This window comes from Ranitomeya imitator, chromosome 1 (genome assembly GCF_032444005.1).
Source record: "Ranitomeya imitator isolate aRanImi1 chromosome 1, aRanImi1.pri, whole genome shotgun sequence".
Classification (NCBI taxonomy): domain Eukaryota; kingdom Metazoa; phylum Chordata; class Amphibia; order Anura; family Dendrobatidae; genus Ranitomeya; species Ranitomeya imitator.
In genome coordinates, this window is record NC_091282.1 from 1,142,341,728 (window position 1) to 1,142,362,247 (window position 20,520).

Here is a 20,520-nt window from a genome sequence, read left to right on the forward strand (position 1 = left end):
ACATGCGCCTGAGCCACGTGAACCATGCTCTTTTCGGCCAAACAGGAGCAATGAGGATCACTCGTGCTTTGTCTTCCCGAATTTTTCTGAGGACTGTCGGGATTAATGGTATTGGGGGGGAATGCGTATGCTAGATGGAAGTTCCACCGATATAGGAACGCGTCTACCCCCTCCGGGTGTTCTCTCGGGTTCAGAGAATAGAACCTCTTCACCTTCCGATTTTCTTTTGTGGCGAACAAGTCTATGTCTGGAACGCCCCAGCTGGCACATATTTTCCCAAATACTCGCTGGTTCAGGGACCACTCCCCCCGATGTAACGTGTGACGGCTACTTGATTCTCTGACCCTTTTAAGTATGTTCTGGTTAGTGAAAGGTTGTTTTCGGCCCATATAAAAAGTTCTTTGGCCTCTGCCATAAGGGATGTTGATCTTGTGCCCCCTTGGCGGTTTATATAAGCTATCGTTGTGTTGTTGTCGGACAACACCACCACATGTCTTCCTAGAATCCTTTCTCCTATATGAAGTGCTAGCCTTACCGCAGATAATTCCTTCAGATTGGAGGACGCTGTTGTCATTGGGCTCCCCCATTGACCCTGTAGGACCTGATCTAAGTGTGCCCCCCAACCCCACGGACTCGCATCGGTAGTAATGACTACTGGATCCCGTACTGACCATGGCACTGCGTTGGTTAGATTTTCTGTTTTCAGCCACCACTCTAGTGAGTTTTGAACCTTTGGTGATAGAAGAATTTTCCGATTCAGATTGTATGGATTTCTTTGTTCGGCTAGTATCTGCCATTGTAACTCTCGTGTGTGGCTTTGTGCCCATCGCGTTGCTGGAATTGTTGCCGTTAGGACTCCTAAGAGCGACATTGCATTCCTCAGAGAGATAGTCTGTTGTAGTTGGAATGACTGTACTCTGTTGAATAGATTGAACTTTCCTCTGTGGGAGGACACTCCTGCTTGACTGAATCTAACACGATTCCGAGGAATTCTTGAGTTTGAGTTGGGACAAGTCTTGATTTTTTCAGGTTTATCATCCATCCTAAACTGGTCAGCACCTCTAGTACTCTTGCGGCCGCTTTTTCGCAACTCTTTGTTTTTTGCCATTATCAAAAAATCGTCCAAATAGGGTACCAACATTAGGTCTTCTTTTCTGACGAAAGATGCTACTTCGGAAATAATTTTTGTGAATATACGGGGCGCTATGGCTACCCCAAAAGGAAGACATTGATATTGTACATGGACAGGGGTTTTTGCCAGATTTACCACTAATCTTAGATATTGTTGGTGTTGGACAGCGATTGGCACATGGTAGTAAGCATCTGTAAGATCGACCACCATGTAACAGTTTGGGTCGAGTACTTTCACTGCAGTCTTTAAAGTTTCCATCTTGAATTTGTCTATTTGAATGTAATCGTTTAGGGCCTTTAGGTTGAATATTACTCTGGTGGCCGTCTGGTTTTGGCGTTAGAAATAAAGTGCTGTAGAACCCTTTTACTAACACCTCTTTTTGCATGAGATGAATTTCACTGCATTACTGCATTTGCTCAATAAAGACTAGGAGTAGACCTGCTTGTTCTCCAAAAAAACATTTTAATTTAGCTCAAGAGCTGCACCTAGTGCTTTATGTTTGCAGAGAGGTGAAAGACTTTGTAGAGCACAAAATCACAGCAAGACATATCTACCAAGCCAGGAGCATGTGGTGAAAAGCACTTCCATACCGAATCCTGCTGGAGCAGCAAGTTGGTGAAACACTTAATGGTATAACAAGGCATTAACCGTCAATAACCAAACTACAAGGAACTTTGTCTGGAATATAAACAAGTTATGCAGCCTTGACCAGAGCCACTGAAGAAAAACGAACATCGCCCTTCTCCCGCTCAGTAAACTGCTTGCAGATCTTGCCAGCATCCTGCAAAAGAAAGATCATGAAACATTAGTCTAGCTTAAAGCGTTAGTTTATTTTCAGACATGCCATAATTCCATGTTACAAAACAGACAAATATCACAACTTCCAATAACTAGCCTCCCTTAACCCAAAAACCAACATTACAAAAATTTTCACAGCAGTTCTAAAATAAATACAATCTGCCAGGAGGGAATGGAGAACCTAGCCAATAAATACCTACAGATTACAAGCTGTGAGTAGCCCTGAAGAATTAACTAGTCAAATTTGAAGAGATGGGATCCTTGGTTGTGTTTCACATAAGCTCCTTGGAAAGAAAGTATATTTATCTTTGCCTTTCCAATAGTTGGAGGTTGTGTGTAACCAGTGACATGCAGGAATGTGTCCTTTAAATAGGATACAATAGATACCCATGAATAGGGTCAAGGCAGGATCCACTAGATTCTTCAAATAATCCCAATTTCACTCATAGTAACATAGTAAGGCCGAAAAAAGACATTTGTCCATCCAGTTCAGCCTATATTCCATCATAATAAATCCCCAGATCTATGTCCTTCTACAGAACCTAATAATTGTATGATAAAATATTGTTCTGCTCCAGGAAGACATCCAGGCCTCTCTTGAACCCCTCGACTGAGTTCGCCATCACCACCTCCTCAGGCAAGCAATTCCAGATTCTCACTGCCCTAACAGTAAACACTCCATACACTTTTTATCAAGGATATTACCTTGTTATAAAATAAAAAAAGCCTGTTTTTAAATTCCCACACCTAGGGTATTTCCCCCATCTTGTATACACTGAATTCAATATAATTGAAAGTCTTAGGACCTCACAGGCCAATAGTTGGGAACAGTTTATAAAATCTCCATTGCTCCATAAGGCCAACAGCCACCTCACATTTAGCTTGACCTGTTGGTGGTGGTGGGGGGGGGGGGGGGGGGGAGATTATCCAGTTTGGACAATATTAAACCATTTGTATAGCCAGTAATAGTATTAGGGATGATGTATGCTAAGGTTTCAGACCTGAAAGCATGTTGAATTTGTAGATCTTGGTAGAACGTGTTAGGGGTATGTTGTTCATCTTGGTGCTTTTGAAATAAATGAACTAGTCAGCAGAATTGTGCCAAGTAGCTTAGTGTAAGGTCAGCACTGTTAGATTTCACCAACCAAGGTATCATTTTAATCAATATGTCTTGTGGTTGTTTAAACTTGAGTTATTGACTTGCTTGTGCTGCAGGGCGGTGGGGGAGGGTGGACTTCATATGGTGCTCCGATTAGCTATTCATAATGCAGACAGCTGACAGGTCACTAATCTGCAGAGACCTGCCCCCTAGTTTAAATAATGAACTCTATTTCATATTATAAGATGCACCTTTCCCCCCAAATTTGAGGGGAAAATGGGGGTGCATCTTATAATTTGAGTGTACCTTATTAGCTGTAGTGGAGCAGGGTCCCAGGTGTGCTGCTGGAGGCTGCAAGAGTGGCACATTGCAGCAGGCTGGGATGGGGGAGAAGGGTGTTTGAAGGTGTGACATTGTGGGTGTTTGGTGGTGCCAGGGCTCTGCTGACATTGTGAAAGCCTGGACCTCCTGCACTTCCACGTTTTCCATTGCGGTGGACGACTCAGTGTCAAGATCTCCATCTGCACCACCCATTTTCCTACAGGCCATTTTTTTTTTTTTTTTTTTTACAAGTAGAATATGGCAATGAACACTTGTGGAATCAGTGTGTACAAAAGCTGGTAGAGCTGTAAACTGAGCAGGGATCTGCTGCATTCAGAGTGCTGCCAGTATGTCATGTGGAAACCTAGCCTAACAAGTGTCCACCAACCCAGGCAGGGGACTCAGGAAGTAGAGTGTCAGGAAAGGGGGGGGGGGGGGGGGGAGGTCCCCGAGATGCCAAGCAACTAAGTGATTTCACAAAGCGATGCCAAGCCCTTGAACAGGTACTATAGCAAAGTACTTATAAAAACTGTATGAGAACAGTGCCAAGTCAAGTATGACCATGCTTACACTCTACAGAACCTGCAAGTGCTGTTAAACAGATTTCAGGACCTGTTTTCAGTGCCCATGCACCCAAGCACAGCAGCCTCTGCTCGCTGCTTAAAAAGTTACAAATTGGGACAGCTGCAACCAGTGGCAAGGTTAAGTCATAGGCCTCAATCACGCACCACCCTGGCAAGAATGGGGGTGGTAGTCTTTGGAGCGCTGTGTTCCTGAAACCAAAGCGCAGAGTGGGGGTGGTAGTCTTTGGAGCGCTGTGTTCCTGAAACCAAGCGCAGAGGGGACCCTTTAACAATTGTAGCCACGGTAATATTTACAGCTATGACTAGACCAAATAAAATTTGAGTGCAAATTTCTGTTTACAGAGTTTCAAGACCAACTACTACATTTAGCATATTTGACATTACCAAGTTGCATCAAGCCTTGATGAGTTCTTTCTATGCCAATGACTGGTTGAGTTACCACAATGTGGTCCACAACTTCAGTTCCTTCATATCAATGTGCCATAGTAAAATGTTTAACTCTTACCTCCAGTATTTTTCCTTTAGAAGTTGCACCATGGTCAATGGGCTTTGAAGTCAACCCATCTATAAAAAAAAAAAAAAAAAAAAAAAAAGTTTAGAATTTATGGCCAAGGTGGTATTAGGGTAACAGTCAGATTAGCTAGGAATTCTGCCTAGATGAACTTACAGTAGCTGCAGATATAAAGTAGCAGGGAACATTGCTGGCAAGTTGAGCACATGGGATGAAATAAGGGATGCACGTTATAGAATGTGGTGGGAGCACAAGTCTTGTCTAATGGATCCCACTTCTTGCATTTGGATACAAGAGAACCCAATCTCTAGATCGATCACTTGGACCTGGATTCCACATTGTATAAAGAAAGGGTGGGAAAGTAGCAAGTGTTGTACACTCTTCATGCTGAGAATGAACACTAAAGCTGGAGTGGGGGAAATTATATTGTCATATGCCACATGAAGGCGAGTGACTGCAAATCGAACATGCACAAAAAAAAAAATTAAGTAGAGCACCAATTCCTCAAACACCTACCCCCCCCCCCCCCCCCACAAACTAACAGCCCCAAGAGGGAGGTTGGAGTGTGGCCTGTAACTGGCTGCCATAGGCAGGACTTTGAGCCAGCATGATTTATATGGGTCCAGAATCAGTTTCAAAGGGAGCATTTGTATACTACAATATTGATTTGAAAGTTGGTGCCTTGCTCCTTTAAACTGAAAGACCATTTTCATTGTGCCAAGGCATATTGCCCAAAGTTATTTAGATTATTCATCCTTACCAAGTTCATAGAGATGTCCATTCACAGCCGTAAACACCACCAAATGGAAGTGAACACCATCTTCATTAGGCTGCAATATGATGTGCACTGTCAGTAAAACCCTGTACTTAAGACTTAACGGATCTCAGTCTGACTACATTTTATACATAGGATAGGTGAACGCAGTCTTAATCATGAGTAAATGGTGCTTACTATTGGCCATTTATTCCTCTGGCCTAACTGGTAACAGCAACTCTTAATCTGGGCCTCCTTTATGTGAAAATGGTTCTAGCAATGAATGTCGAATACAAAGTTTCATCTTAGCTGGTGTAGACCTCTGCTACAAGTGTACTGCAGTAGGGGGACTGGTGAAGTTTACACTTTAAATGGCATCAACACGAATTTAATGGGTATGCTTAGCCAATGGGCAAGCCTAGCCAGAAGTCTCAATATTGGAAGATTGTGACAATTGAACCCGTTTCCCCACCAGAAAACAGTAGTACATGTCTTCATGAATCAGGGTCAATATGGCTGCCAGTCTTTAACTACTACAAGAGTAACTAACATAAGACCAATGAGCAGATACAGCGATCGTTAACAGCCAAACCAGAACACCCAGACATTTGCATTGTATTAAACTACAGACTCTTCAGAAGTACAGTATATACTTGAGTATAAGCCAACCTGAGTATAAGCCAAGACCTAATTTTGCCACAACAAAACTGGGAGACTTAATGACTCGAGTATAAGCCTAGGGTTGAAAATGCAGCAGCTACCGGTAAATGTCAAAAATAAAAATAGGTACTAATAAAAGTAAAATTAATTGAGACAGGTAGGTTAAGTGTTTTTGAATATCCATATTGAATCAGGAGCCCCATACAGTTAATGATGGACCCCATATAATGCTCCATACAGTTTATGGTGTGCCCCATATAATGCTGCACAAACGCCGATTATGGCCCCATAAGATGCTCCATACAGATATTTGCCCCATATGCTATTGCTACCATAAAACAAAAAAAAGAAACCCATTCGCCTCAGGCCCTTGCTATATTCACCTGTCCGTCGGCGCAGCTGCGTCTTCCGCACTGACTGTTCAGGCAGAGGGCAGCGCACACACTAATAGTGTCATCACGCCCTCTGACCTGAGCATCACTGCAGAGGATGCGGAAGATGGAGTGACGCCGACAGTGAACAGGTGAATATGCCCTGTTATACTCACCTGTTCCTGCCACGGTCCCAGATTCTCCAGGTGCTGGCAGCTTCTCCTGTATTGAGCGGTCACATGGTACTGCTCATTACAGTAATGAATATGTGGCTCCACCCCAATGGGAGTGGAGTCAGGTCCATATTCATTACAGTAATGAGCGGTACCATTGACCGCCCAATACAGGAAGAAGCGGTCAGCACCTGGAGAACTAGGGATGTGCAGGGACTGTGCCGGGAGCAGGCGAGTATGATTAGACAGCTGTTGCTCCCCTTCCCGACCCCTGGAAATGACTCGAGTATAAGCCGAGGGGGGCAATTTCAGCCTTAAAATAAAAAAATATGGGCTGAAATTCTTGGCTTATACTCAAGTATATACAGTAGTTTGATATTAAATGTTCTCACATCAGATGCCTTGTTGTGGATAAATCACCTATCACTTTTATATATGTGAGCTCTTCCAGGCTCTGGGAAGAAGGATACTGCCTGGAAGAGAACTGCCTTTAGAGATTTTACATGAAGGAAGTTACCAGATAAACAGGAGAAATAAAATGTGTCTTCTTGCAAACACTCGCTTTTCAGCTCTGCTGTATGATATTATAGCCCTGTGCCTGTGAACTGGAAGCTGAGAGGAACCTGCAGATGTGTCAGGTATAGTCACAGCTCTGCAGTGAGATCAGACATCACACTGGCAACTCCCTTTCAAATAAAATCTTAGTAGGGCTGTGGAGTTAGTAAGCCAAGTCTCCAACTCCACAGCACTGGTATCTACTGAGCATGTACATAAGACGCAGCACATCTTGTATTGTACCCATTTTATGAGTCCGAATCATACCATTTTATACAGACTCCATAGCCCTGCTCTGGAGACAAGTTACCTTCCGGACAGCGTCCTCCCCATAACCTGGAGGTCAAAGCGATAAATTATGATCTCAACAAGGCATCCGATATGACAGATCACGCTCGCCTCAGTAGTCTAGCTTCTATGCCCATATTAATAGTTTTCGATCTGTCCAATATGGTGACAGATTCCCTTCAAGCCCATTATAACCATTCGAGGTCTCCGAACACTTACCCGGCAGTGTCCTTCAGCCGCAATGGCATTATGTGCAGAGCACAGGGCCTGCAAAACATTGAGTGAATTTGTCAGAATAAATATGTACAATATTAGGAGGGAGAATAAAAACTGCATTTAGTAATAGGATAGGCGGCAACTCTGAAGGGGGTGGTCTGAAGGCAAAAGTATTTTATTTAAGTCCATATCTATTTGATGTCATACTCCAGAGTCCTTTAATATTCTTGCTTTAAAAATTCCCAATTACATTATTCTACTTCCTGTCTGGTTTTAGAGCCCCAGTGCATCTTGGGATACTCAAAAGCTGCATCATAGCAGGGGCTGCCGTCACTTTTAGCCTCTGCCCCCTCCCTGTAAAAAAAAAAAAAAAAAAAAAAAAGAGTCTGACTTGTTTCAGGAGTGGGATTGGTCACTGCTCTTTCTACACAAAAAAAAAAAATTATTTATATATTAGTTAGGGATTTTTTTTTTATATATATATATATATATATATCGGCTTTATTGGAAAATAGCTTAGATTATGGCATCAAGTGGAAAGATTTAGGTAAGATTAAAGACATGTGTTCACACAAAACAGCATTGGTCTGAGGAAATGCAGATTCTCATGATATCTGCATGTAGTTTTCCCCCATAAAATTCACTTTTGAAGGGAACCTGTCAGTTTTGTGAAGTAGCTAAAAATATCACCTTATTCAGCATCTAAACTGCATTCCCCAAATCCTTATATAACCCTCCGATTCCACTTGTATACTCCTGAAAAACCTTTAAGTTCTCCCGCAGTATATGGCAATATGGACAAGGTTTCAAGCCTCCCTCACACTACATGGACGATGCCTTGTGTCATCCACACTGACATCTTGCGCCTGCTCAGAAATATTGCATTTTGCACCTGCGCAGTATGCTTTGCCCAGCTGTGGGCAAAGCCGAAAAACAGAAGTGTCATGCGTTGGCATATGTACTTCTGGCTCATGTACCAGAACTATGTTTGCCAGCTAATGCACACTTGTTTTTTGGCTTTGCTGCAGTTGGGCAATGCCTACTGTGCAGGTGCAAAATGCATTATGTTGCATGGCGATGTGGATAGTTTTCCATGTCAGGAAGATGGCGAGAAGCCAGAAGCAGTGGCGTATCCAGGGGGGGCAGCCAGGGCATGTGCCCTGGGTGCAGCCGACAGGGGGCATCAGCGGGCCGCCTGATGCAGCGGTCCAAGGAGGCTCAGGTGGGACTGCACTTGTCCTGCAGCAGAGCCCCTCCACAGCAGAGAGCCGCACACCACAGCTATTGCTGCCGCAGCTCTGCACACAGGGCCTGTGATGAGGTCCCAGGAGGAGAGGAGTCATGAGTCACATGATCAAGGGCCTCTGTGTAGTGCAGGACTCTGCTGGTTGTCATGGTGCTGGACAAGGGTAAGCTTGTGTGTAGAGAGCCGAGTGTGAGGTGTACAGAGCCGAGCTGCGTGTGTGCGAGGTGTACAGAGCTGAGCGTGTAGGAGTAACTAGGTGTGGCCATTATACTGTACGCAATATGTGTTTGTGCATGCATAGCGCTGCGGGTGAGTATGCAGAGACAAATTGTGTGTACAGGGAGGAGAGGGCAATAATTGGGATGGAGGTGGAGGAAATGGATGTGGTGGAATGGGCAATGATTGTGGGGAGGAGGAAATCATGGAGGTGGTAGAATGGACAAGGATGGTGGTGGAAAGCACACTGATTATATTGGAGGGGGAGAAAAAAAAATGAATTCTTGCCCCGGGAGCCAGAAACTCTAGATACACCTCTGGCCAGAAGGGATGCAGAGGCTCGAAACCACACCCAGCAGACTGGACCGAGATGATTGCCATAGAGCGCAGGAGAAATTAAAAAAGTTTTGGGAGCAGACAAGGGTAGTTGGTGTTGTATGAGGATTTAGGGAATGCATAGGAGATGCTGAATAAGGAGATTTTTAGCTGCCATTTCACAAAACTGGCGACAGGTTCCCTTTAAGACCTCAAGTTATGCAGCTTTTGTATCTTCTACTGCTTTAGCCTCAAGTGTCATGAGATTTAGAGGGGTATACTGCTATGACAGCCAAGCAAAAGGAAGGATCGTTAATGAGATTGTGTTGATCCCACAACCACAGACCATTAGCGGCTGGGTGTAAAGTGTACAGAGTAGACCACCAATACTCTGTACACCATTTGGTGGCTGCTGTAGATCAGCTCCTATTTAGGTGATGCAGTAGGTTCAGCCTCAACTCCCGATGCATGGAAATTTGAAAGAAATTAATCTTTGAGGTTTTGAAGGTCAGATTCCATTTCTATAGGAATCTAAACTTCGGTGGCATTCAGCAGATGAAAGTTGTGAACAGTATGAATGCTGTACCAAAAACCACTTTTCCTGCCCTTAGCTACAGGCTACTATATAATTGTCTAAGGGTCACTTCTGTCTGTCTGGTCACGGTTATTCATTCGCCGATTGGTCTTGGCAGCTGCCTGTCATGGCTGCGGCAACCAATCAGCGACGGCCACAGTCCGATTAGTCCCTCCCCTACACTTACTGCCTGGCACCTGCTCTGTAATCCCCTCCACTCACAGGGTTAATGGCAGTGGTAACGGCCCGTGGTGTAACGCACTCCGTTACTGCTGATATTAACCCTGTGTGTCCCCAACTATTTACTATTGATGCTGCCTATGCAGCATCAATAGTAAAAATATGTTGTGTTAAAAAGTAATAAAAAAAACCAAAACCTGCTATACTTTCCATCCGCCACCTTTCACGCTCCCGGGACCGCTCCATTGCAAGCGGCAGCTTCCGGTGCCAGGGCTGGTGTGCGACAAGGACCTGCTGTGACGTCACAGTCATGTGACCGTGACATCATAGGTCCTGCTCACACCAGCCCTGGGACTGGAAGCTGCCGCTTGCAATGGAGCGTGGTGAGGAGTGGGAAAGGTGGCGGATGGTGAGTATAGCAGGACTTCAATGGGCCTTTGGAAGGTGAGTATATATTTTTTTTATTTATTTATTTTTTAAGTCTCTGTACTATGTGGCTACGTTGCTGGGCAATACTCTAAGTCGCCATGCATATTCTAGAATACCTGATGCGTTAGAATCGGGCCACCATCTAGCGTAATAATAATGTATCAAGATCCTCATCTTCTGATCAAATGCCAAAACTGACTCAGGCCCACTCATACCTCAGTTTTCTCAAGTAGTTTGGCCCGGTCATCAGGAGAAGCATCAGCAGTTTTGTCTAGAAAGCTCTTCAAAGCAGAGTCTGGATCTACAGTAAACAAAGACCAGTTCTGGTTATAGGCCATATGAATGCAAGTCACTCCTGTATTCTCAAAAAACAAAAACCACGAGTACTGCATCAAGGTGCCCATAACATTTACACAAAATTTAATACAAACTCAAATTCACCACCACACTACAACCAAAATCTGCATGATCCAGTTACCAGCAGATGTACGTGGCACTAGGATGCAGGTTGGGCAACCATTAATTCCTTACAGAAAAATACATGTACGGTACATCATGACTGGGGTCATTGTGTGGAGGGTATATAAAGTATTCTTCAAAATGTCTTGCTGTCACTTCCAAACTTCTGGTAGGACATTCAACTGCATAAAAGAGGCAACTTTGATAGTCTTCCAGCATCAAACAGGTAGCCAAGCTCCCCTCATCACTTTGAGGGGGACAGCAAGCTCTGCTTTCTATTAAAGGGAACCAGTCACCCTGAAAATTACAAGTAAGGTAAGCCCACTGGCATCAGGGGCTTATCTACAGCATTCTGTAATGCTGTAGATAAGCCCCTGATGTTACCTGAAAGGAGAAAAAGACGTTATATTATACTCACCCAGGCCTCTGACCTTTCTGGCGCCTGCGCACTGCAGTACTTTGTTCTGCCCTCAACAGGGTAGACAAAGTATGCCTGCGCCGGAGCCGAAGATCAGAAGAGGACGTCTTGGAATGAAGATGGGAGGCGCCGCAGCGGACCAGAGACGCCCATCCGACCGGACCAGCAGCGGGACTGCCCCTGGGTGAGTATAATATAACGTCTTTTTCTCCTCTTTCAGGTAACATCGGGGGCTTACCTCACCCGCAATTTTCGGGGTGACAGGTTCCCTTTAAGGTGCTTGCCTTCAGTCCTTTGATGTTCATTATGTGGCTCACCTGCCCACATTCTCATGTGCCTGCACTAATTTTTTTTTTTAAATGGGAGAAAAAGGCATCATTGGCACTAGGGCAGTGAGTAAACACTGGAATCAAGGAGTCATTGGTTTATAAACACAGGACAGCGATTATGTGGTGGTTTGTAGTTCCGCTTTTGTTTAAACTAAAGCTTTTAATCATAGCCACTCACCAAAACTCAGTTTGTCTTTATTACTTGCTGCAGCATGAATGAGACCAACGATTCCACAGGAGTTTTCAATAGTCTGCTTCATGAAATATATGCTGCCATCAGGTTCCTTGCCCTTATGTTCATCATGTTGGTTCTTCCTGAATTCATCATGCTTTATAACAAAGATAATGGACAAGTTTATGTATCTTCCAATAGACAGGGTACTTACTATATTTATATCTGGCTCTTGCTGGATAAAGTTGATGCACTCTTAGAAAACTCAGGTTTATATTTACACTACTGCAAGCTAGCGCTGTGGGTTTGACGCTGTGCACTTGTGCAGCGTTTAACCGTTACAGCATAGTGGATGGGATTTCAATAAATCCCATGCCCACTATGCGTCCACAGAAGCATGCAGAGAAAGGCCATGCGACATGTCTTTAGACTGCAGCATCTCAATTTCTTTTGCAGAAGCCCTAGTTTCCACAAGAGAAATTTCACCCATACAATGTATTGGCATAATGAATCTGCACAGTTCAGTGAGCACATGCAGATTCACCTGTAATCAATACAGTGCTCTTGACGCAAACATATGCCGAGTCCAGAGCACTGCCAGTTCTGTATAGTCTGCACATACCCCAACACATCCTTTTCTCAAAGGTGGTGCAGAAGTTTGAAACCGTTAGGCTATGTGCACACGTCTGTAGTTGCTGTGGAAATTTGTGGCAATTCTGCAACTGTGCTGTGGGTAAAATGCATGTGGAATTGGCATGCGTTTTCCCGCTAAACACTAGCGTTTTGCAAGCAATCTGTATCATCGCTTGGAAAACTGACTGAGGTTGGTCACACTTGTCCAACAAGTGTGACCAACTTTTTACTATTCATGCTGCCTATGCAGCATCAATATTAAAAAGATCTGTTAGAAATAATTAAGTCAAAAATCGTGAAATTCTCACCTTCTGGTGTCCCTCACAGCAATCCCGCTCCTCGCGATGCTCCCAATGCCTCGTGGCAATGACCCCAGATGACGTAGCAGTCTCACGAGACAGCTACGTCATAACTGCAAAGCATCACTGGGAACGCGAGCATTGCGAGGAGCGGGAAGGCTGCGAGGGACGCCGAAGGCGAGAATGTCACGATTTTTTATTTTAATTATATGGTTCCCAGGGCCTGGAGGAGAGTCTCCTCCTCCACCCGGGTACCAACCGCACATGATCCGCTTACTTCCCACATGGTGAGCATAGCCCCATGCAGGAAGTAAGCAGATCAATGCATTCCTATGTGTGCAGAATCCTGCAATTCTGCACAAAGAATGAACATGCTGCTTTTTTTCTGGGAATGCGATTCTGCCATGGAAAAAAAATGCAACATGTGCACAAAAATTGCAGATTGCACTCTAATAGGATGCTTAATGTATGCATTTTTGCAGTTTCATAGTGAAAAATCCTGAATGTGTGCACATAGCCTCAAGGGGCTTGTCCTGTCAAAATAAAAACCCATAACCCCCTTTAATAAGTGTGCTGCTTGGCAAGTGCACTACAGCATTTTTATTAACCCTGCTTCTCCCTCTGAAGGTTTGAGAACATGGTATATGGTTGTAACCATGCCACCTTATGCAAATGAGCATATTTTAGCTTTATTTGCAAAACTAATAGCACAAAAAGCAGTACAATTGTATGGAGATCAGAAAAGCATTTTAAGCAGAACTAGTTAGTAAAACTCGTGTTGGAAAACCTCACTTCCACCACCTTTCATTAAGTTAATCTATCCCATGAACGAAGGATAGAGGTTACTGCAGCACTTCATCTGAATGGAGATGTGGACCATGCCTACTGCTGCACTATGGGACTGCTCTGCTTTCTGGTCAGTTGCATGCTTAACTTGTGCTCAATCAGATGAGTTCTGAAGTACCAGGACCTCCATGGGATTGCAGTAATCATCTTTCTTGGGAAGCCCCCTTTACAAGGCCATCTTATAGCTCTGTGCTTCTGCTGGTCCCATCACATGAACTTCAATCTCCCATCTAGTCCAGAGACATGCAGTGTTACAAGACCCATCCCAAGTCAACTTCAAAGTACCACAGGTTCAGGGGTTCAGCAAGCATGCAATGGTCTGTTATACTGATCCAATAGCCATACTGGAACACAATTGCATCTTAATAAAATTCTCTTTTGAAGGAGGAGTACTCTCACCTTAGTTTGACACCTGTACATATACACGATAAAAAAAAATTATGACTTTAAAAGATGAACATTTCTACCTCTTGAACATAGTGGCAAGCCTTGGTTGTTCCAGTAATGTTTTCTAAAAGAAGCAAAGCCAGCCAATAAAAAAACAAAACACTATCTTGTGCAGTACAAAAAAAACCCTCTACACCTACTTACTGAAGATGAAAGGCATGCCATAAGGTTATAAGTGCTACCTGTTGGGTGTGTGGGAAGAGCAGCAGCAGCGCATAGACTTCATTGGAAAAAGACTTCAGATAATCCTTCTCAAACCCCAAAACATCCATAAACTTGCAGGTTGGAGCGACCCCCACTTTCATCATTAGCTGGAAATAAAGACATTAGCAGACCCCGAATACAGAAATCAATGGCACTTAATGAACTTTGAAAGCTTATAGTTTGACAGTCAGATAAAACGATGAAACTGGGCATGTGAACATCAAAGGGTTAGTTTTCTCTTATTGATCAGTGAACTTAAGGACACAATTATGATCTGCAAACTCATCAGTATCAGGAAGACATTACAGGCATGATGGGAAGGGTGGCTGCAGTGTAACCCCAGCAGCATCCATCCATTAGGGTGGAGCGCAGATCAATTGCATTTCTACAATAGATGTTTTTTCCATCATAATTTCGTATCTAGAACAGAAGTTTATATACCCTGGAGGAGCAAGGTTAGTCTAGTCATAGTAAAAGCTTAAGGGAACCTGTCAGCAGGATTGTGCTGAGTAACCTACAGACATGTCAGGTTGACACTGTTTACGTAATTAAAATGACACCTTTGTTGATAAAGATTAACATGACTGACTATTTTCAGTTTATAATATGCTCATGCTTTGGGGCATGTCTTCGTGTGGTGCACTGCTTAGCCCTCAGTCACCAGCCCTCCCCCCCCCCCCCCCACCATTTTGCATACTGAATATAATCTGTATGTATTGAAATAAAAATCATTTTCAGTAGGTGGTGGCGCCTGTGCTGCAGCATTGGTGCAATTAATTATTTTAGTAGCTGGTATAAATACATTCAGAGTCTCAATGGCACTGGCCACGCCTGAGCAGTAGCATCCATTGGCAGTCTAATAGATGCTACTACACAGGTCTGACAACATTGACAGAATTGTTTCTGAATACATTTATACCAGCAACTGAAATTAAATGCATCATTATTGCATGTATGTGCAGCACAGGCACCACCTGCTGAAAATAATTTTTTATTTGATACATCTAAGGCTACTTTCACACTAGTGTCTGTACGGGGCCATCGCAATGATGCAGGAAAAAGAAAAAAAGGCAGCAGATGCAGTTTTTCAATGCATCCGCTGCCCCATTATAATGTCCGGGGGAGGGGGCAGAGTTCCGGCCACACGCGCAGTTGGAAATGGCAGACTATGCACAAAAAGTTACATATAACTGTGCCGAGGGTTTGCCAAAACATGACGCATCCGTCGCATGACGGATGTGACCATACGTCACAATGCATCGGCTAATGCAGGTCTATTGAGAAAAACACTAGAAAGGTGAACGTGTGCACAGCCTGATATTGGAATCTACCCAGGCACCTCACTATCAAATTGTAGTACAAAAACCCAGCACTCTAACTTAGCTTTTGGTCAGTGGTTTGTTTCCACGTTAAGCAAAACGTGTCGGTCCTAATATTTGGACCTTCCTCAGTCACAGTAATAACATATGGTCGACACCAGGCAGACCCCAGGGTTGTGAGATCTTAGTAGATTCATGGGGGATGGTGGACACAGACAGTGTCTCAGGGCTTGTATAAATATCTGGAGGGTGCCCTTAAGGAGAATCTGGAGCCTGTGTGTGGTCTGAAGGAACGCGGCATCCACCGCAAGTCCAAAATGACGCATTGCAACTTACATCACACAACGCAAGTGTGAAAGTAGCTTAGAATACCTTCACATTTGCGCCGCTCTCGGCTGCGTCGGGCGCAGCCGCCCCTATATTTAACATGGGGGCGCATGGACATGCGTTGCATTTGCGTTGCATGCGTCAGGGCGCAGGGAACGCTGCATGATGCAGTTTTTCCTGCGCCCAAAACCATGCAAAAAGCGACGCAAAACGCAGTGTTTGTGCATGCGTTCATATTTGCGTTGCTGACGCAGCGCCGCACAACGCAAATGTGAATGTAGCCTTAACATGGAGTATGAAAAATAGGGGCAGGTGACTGAGGGATCAGTGACCCGTCATAAGCCATCAGCATGAATAGCTAAGCAGTGCACCACATGAAGACCCCCACATGCATGAGCATATTATAAATTGAAAATAAAGATTAAACCACAAAACATTTCACCCAAGGTATCAATGTAGTCAGCCAGCCTGACATTAGGTTACTCAGCACAATCCTGCAGACAGGTTCCCTTTAATATGAAGCTAACAATAAGGCTATGTGCCCACGTTCAGGAAAGTGTGCAGAATTTTCCTGAGCAAATCTGGACTACTTTCCGCATGCGTATTTTTTGCGTTTTTTTCCTGGAGCTTCCCAATGCAATAATACAGCAGGAAATTGGCAAAATTAACGAACATGTTGCTTTTTTTCTGTGATAAAAAACGCAGCATGTGAACAAAAGTTGCAGACTGCATTTAAAATGGGATGCTTAAGTGTTTTTGCAACGGAAAACCACTGAAAAACGCATGAAAAATCCAGAATGTGTGCACATAGCCTTAAGGCAATAAAAAAAGTTGACATATAACTAGATGCTGGCAGTGCTCACCATAATGGTACTATAAAGTCATTTTCTTTAAAAGATGCAAAATGATGATTACCCACCAACCACGCAGCATAGCCCATCATTTCCACTTGTTACCCTCTGCTCCTTAGGAACCCATTTTGTGTTTGCAATTTCTTGACCAGCCAAGTAAAGTCTCCACGGGCTATGTGCCCATGATCAGGAATAGCAGCAGTTTTTCTGACTCTAATACTGTGTTCTAATCGGTTAAATCCACAAGTTTAGTGAACTATGCGGATTTACTGCATCTAATGAATGGCTATGGGGAACCTACACTGGGGAGATCGGCATCTCAGCTGAACATCAACATGCTGAGGTTCTTTAACAATGAGGGTGAGATTATGCAGTGGTAAATAGAAACATGGTTGTCATGGGTTTCCCATAAATCCCATCCACTGTTTCTAATGTAGAACGCAGCATTTTGAACACAGTGGAAGTATGCCGTGTCCAAAATGCTGCTATTCGTGATCATGGGCACGCAACTTAATGAGCAGTCATGACAATGCCTGCAAGTGACCCACTACCAAGTTATAGCTTGCAATAATTGGCACCTGTATTTCAGCAGAGCCCAAGCAGTAGAACTACCAGGGCAATTAAATGTTAAACCATTGAGACAATCTCCCATACATTAAGATCTCTGCTCATTCCCAGTGAATGGGATATTTTACTTTCAGGTCTTAAATGGATTGATTAGTAGTATTTGAGCCACAAAAAAACAACCTCTGAATCGACCAAAAATGTTGGGGGTTGTTCACCTCTATATTGCCGTTTTAGAGCATCAGTGCAAATTAAACAGCTTACATAAATTTATGTAGCCATCATGACTTCACAAGAGGCAAGCCCTGCTGTATTACTAGGTTTGCCTTAACTGTTGCATATACACTGAACCAGCACTGCATGCAGACTAGGAAACACCTGTGCTTACTCTGGACCCAGCGAGTGCAGTGTAAGGAGCTGCTGGGTGCTAGGGTCTTCAGAGACCCAATCAGCGCAAATAATTAGCCCTGTAAACTACTGGCAGTGAAAACAATATATCTTAAAAAAGGAAAAAAAAAGACTGGTATTCTCAGGACAAAAAAAAGCCTGCGTTAGGCTACTTTCACACTAGTCCGTCGGTACAGGCCTTCGCAAACCGTCAGCCCGACGGACAGTGATTGATTAGCACAACGTGGACAACGCATCCGCTGCCCATTGTGAGTTTTGGGGAGGAGGGGTGGAGTTTTGGCCGTGCATGCACGGTCGAAAATAGCAGCCCAGACGCACAAATGAACACGTTACATGGAAAGTTTTTTGTGCGTCACAGCCACCAAAAACACGACATCCTTCGCACGACGGATGCGACGTGTGGCAATACAGCGCTAATGCAAGTCTATGGAGAAAAAAAAAAAAAGGCATCCTGCGGGCAACTTTGCAGGATGCGTTTTTTTCTCCAAAACGACGCATTGTGATGTCCGTCACACGACGCTAGTGTGAAAGTAGCCTTAGCCCTACCCATAAATATCCAATATACAAGAAATACTCTCATGTAAAGGACAGCAAAATGTTTAGTTACTAGACCTTGGCTATAAGAACAGCCCATGTATTAGAAAAAAAATATACATATATTTTTTTTAAAGTGAATGCATTTTCACACTGGACAGTCTGCTGTGAAGTGAAGGGGGGACCCTCTAACTAGGTCTAGTCACAACCAACTAATGAGATCACATGACCAGATTAATCTACAAGGGTCTAATTAATGAAACCACACCTCAAGTGATCACTGGATGCTGTAAATGCCAGATCAGCAGTGCTGGAAGGAGGACAGCCCCAATAACAAGGGATAAGAGTATATGTATGTGCCACTATTACATTGAGCTTTTAATGAAATATAATAAAAACAACAAGCCAACACTAGTGCATGTGGCTGCTTCTGACCCTGCCCAAGACCCAGGGGGTTTGAATAGGTTAAACACCAGACGTTTATACAAAGCATGTGAAGAAAAGCCTGCGGAGAACAGGTCTGATGCGAGCATGGCAGCCATGATCCCACACCCAGCCAATGAGAGCTTATGGCACTACTTATAGTGAGGGGCAATCTCACCCCAGGTCACTGTGACCCTCCTGCAGTTTTAGGCTTACACACAATAGGTGCCCCTATAAATATAGGCTGACGACATGTTACGTTCATCTACCACCAAACTTTACACATGGGACCAGAGCCAGTGCCGCAGCTCCCCCAGTGATGGCAGAGGCGAGGAGCAGCACAAGTAACGCAGGAGTGAGGAGGCACATGGACCGCGCCCTAACCCGGGTCATCCATTATTAATGGGCGCCGGCCAGAAAGGAGGACCACAGCCCCGCCATCACCACTCACTTTATTCAGCATCTGTGAAGACACAAAACAAACGAACGGGGTCAGAGATAACCCGCCATAACGAAAAACAGACGTGGCCATAAGAAAAGAGCAGGAGCTGTACCTCGGGGTTAATCTCCATCGGTGCCAATGTTGCCATGACGAAGCCTTCAATCTCTACCGTTCTATACACGATGCTTCTGAGGCGCTCACTGAGAGGAGGGACACGCCCCGGCTGCTTTTATGTGGGAGGATAGGTACCAACTGAACCGCGAGAAGAGGGGGAGAATGAGTCAGCTGGTACCCAGGATTCCTATTGGATCGCTAGACCCTCCCCCCTCTTAGGAACAGAACCGAGTCGTCTGTTCCTGGCGCGCGATAGCAGGTGTGAGCTCAGGGCGGGAAAATGTGCTGATGATTAGCAAGTGCGCAACACGTCACGTAGTGATATGTCGTCGTGTGTGAGGGAAATAACCGCACCTGTCACCTGAGAGAAATAACCGCACCAGTGCAGGCGGCAGTGCACACAGAAGGGAGAGGCACTGAGAGACTACAGGCACTGAGAGACTACAGGCAATGGCCACAGTCCTGCCTCTCTGCTGTCGTTTGCTCTGTATTTTCTATAAAATTTGCGCCATTTTTACATTTTTTTAATTATAAAGGGATTGGTGGATTTGTATTATTTTGACGCAGTTGGAGTTAAACATGAGACATTTTAAAGCATTTCTCTTTTTTCCTAATGAAACGGTGTCCGATTCGTTAAGAGATTTGCTCCTTTTTTCCCCCAGATTTTGGTATTTTCCACCTGTTTTTAATTTGTGTCTTTTTATGTTTGCCTTTCTCAGTGAGGCCGGCTTCACACTTGCGAGTTTTACGGACGTAAGAGCGCAGAAACTACGTCCGTAAAACTCGCAAAAAATACGGCACAATTATTCTCTATGCCCTTGCTCCTATCTGCCGTATTTTACTGATCAGTATTATACGGCTTTCTACGGCCGTACAAAATCGCAGCATGCTGCGTTTATCACCGTACTGCGCAAGAAATACGCCAATGAAAGTCTATGGAAGCGTGAAAAATACGGATTACATACGGACAAGCAGTGTGACTTGCGAGAAATACGCAGCGCTGTTAGAGAGAAAAGCCGGCAATTCAGTGCGGTGTACAGTAAAATCACACTGACAGCTTACAGAAGAATAGGTAGAATAAATGTCTACACATAGAATAGGTATATATATATATATATGTCAGTAGACACATATATGTATATATATATTAATATTTATTCCAGCGCTATACAGCTTGAAAGCCGGTAATTCAATTACCGGCTTTTTCTTTCTCCTTCCTAAAACCCGACATGATTTGAGACATGGTTTACATACAGTAAACCATGTCTTCTCTCCATTTTTTTGCATATTCCACACTACTAATGTCAGT

The 20,520-nt window shown here is 44.1% G+C and overlaps 1 protein-coding gene across 1 annotated transcript; it reads right to left on the minus strand.

The window, feature by feature from the left end:
- Nucleotides 1-1,574: 1,574 nt before the first annotated feature.
- Nucleotides 1,575-19,245, minus strand: UCHL1 (ubiquitin C-terminal hydrolase L1). The gene is made up of 9 exons (XM_069744288.1): nucleotides 19,210-19,245; nucleotides 19,107-19,118; nucleotides 14,208-14,336; nucleotides 11,807-11,957; nucleotides 10,638-10,723; nucleotides 7,466-7,513; nucleotides 5,206-5,275; nucleotides 4,440-4,498; nucleotides 1,575-1,913 (listed from the first exon to the last, which is right to left on the minus strand). Exons 1-9 carry the CDS (start codon nucleotides 19,243-19,245, stop codon nucleotides 1,827-1,829), a joined length of 678 nt encoding a protein of 225 aa, XP_069600389.1. The 3' UTR covers nucleotides 1,575-1,826.
- Between the last annotated feature and the right edge of the window lie 1,275 nt (nucleotides 19,246-20,520).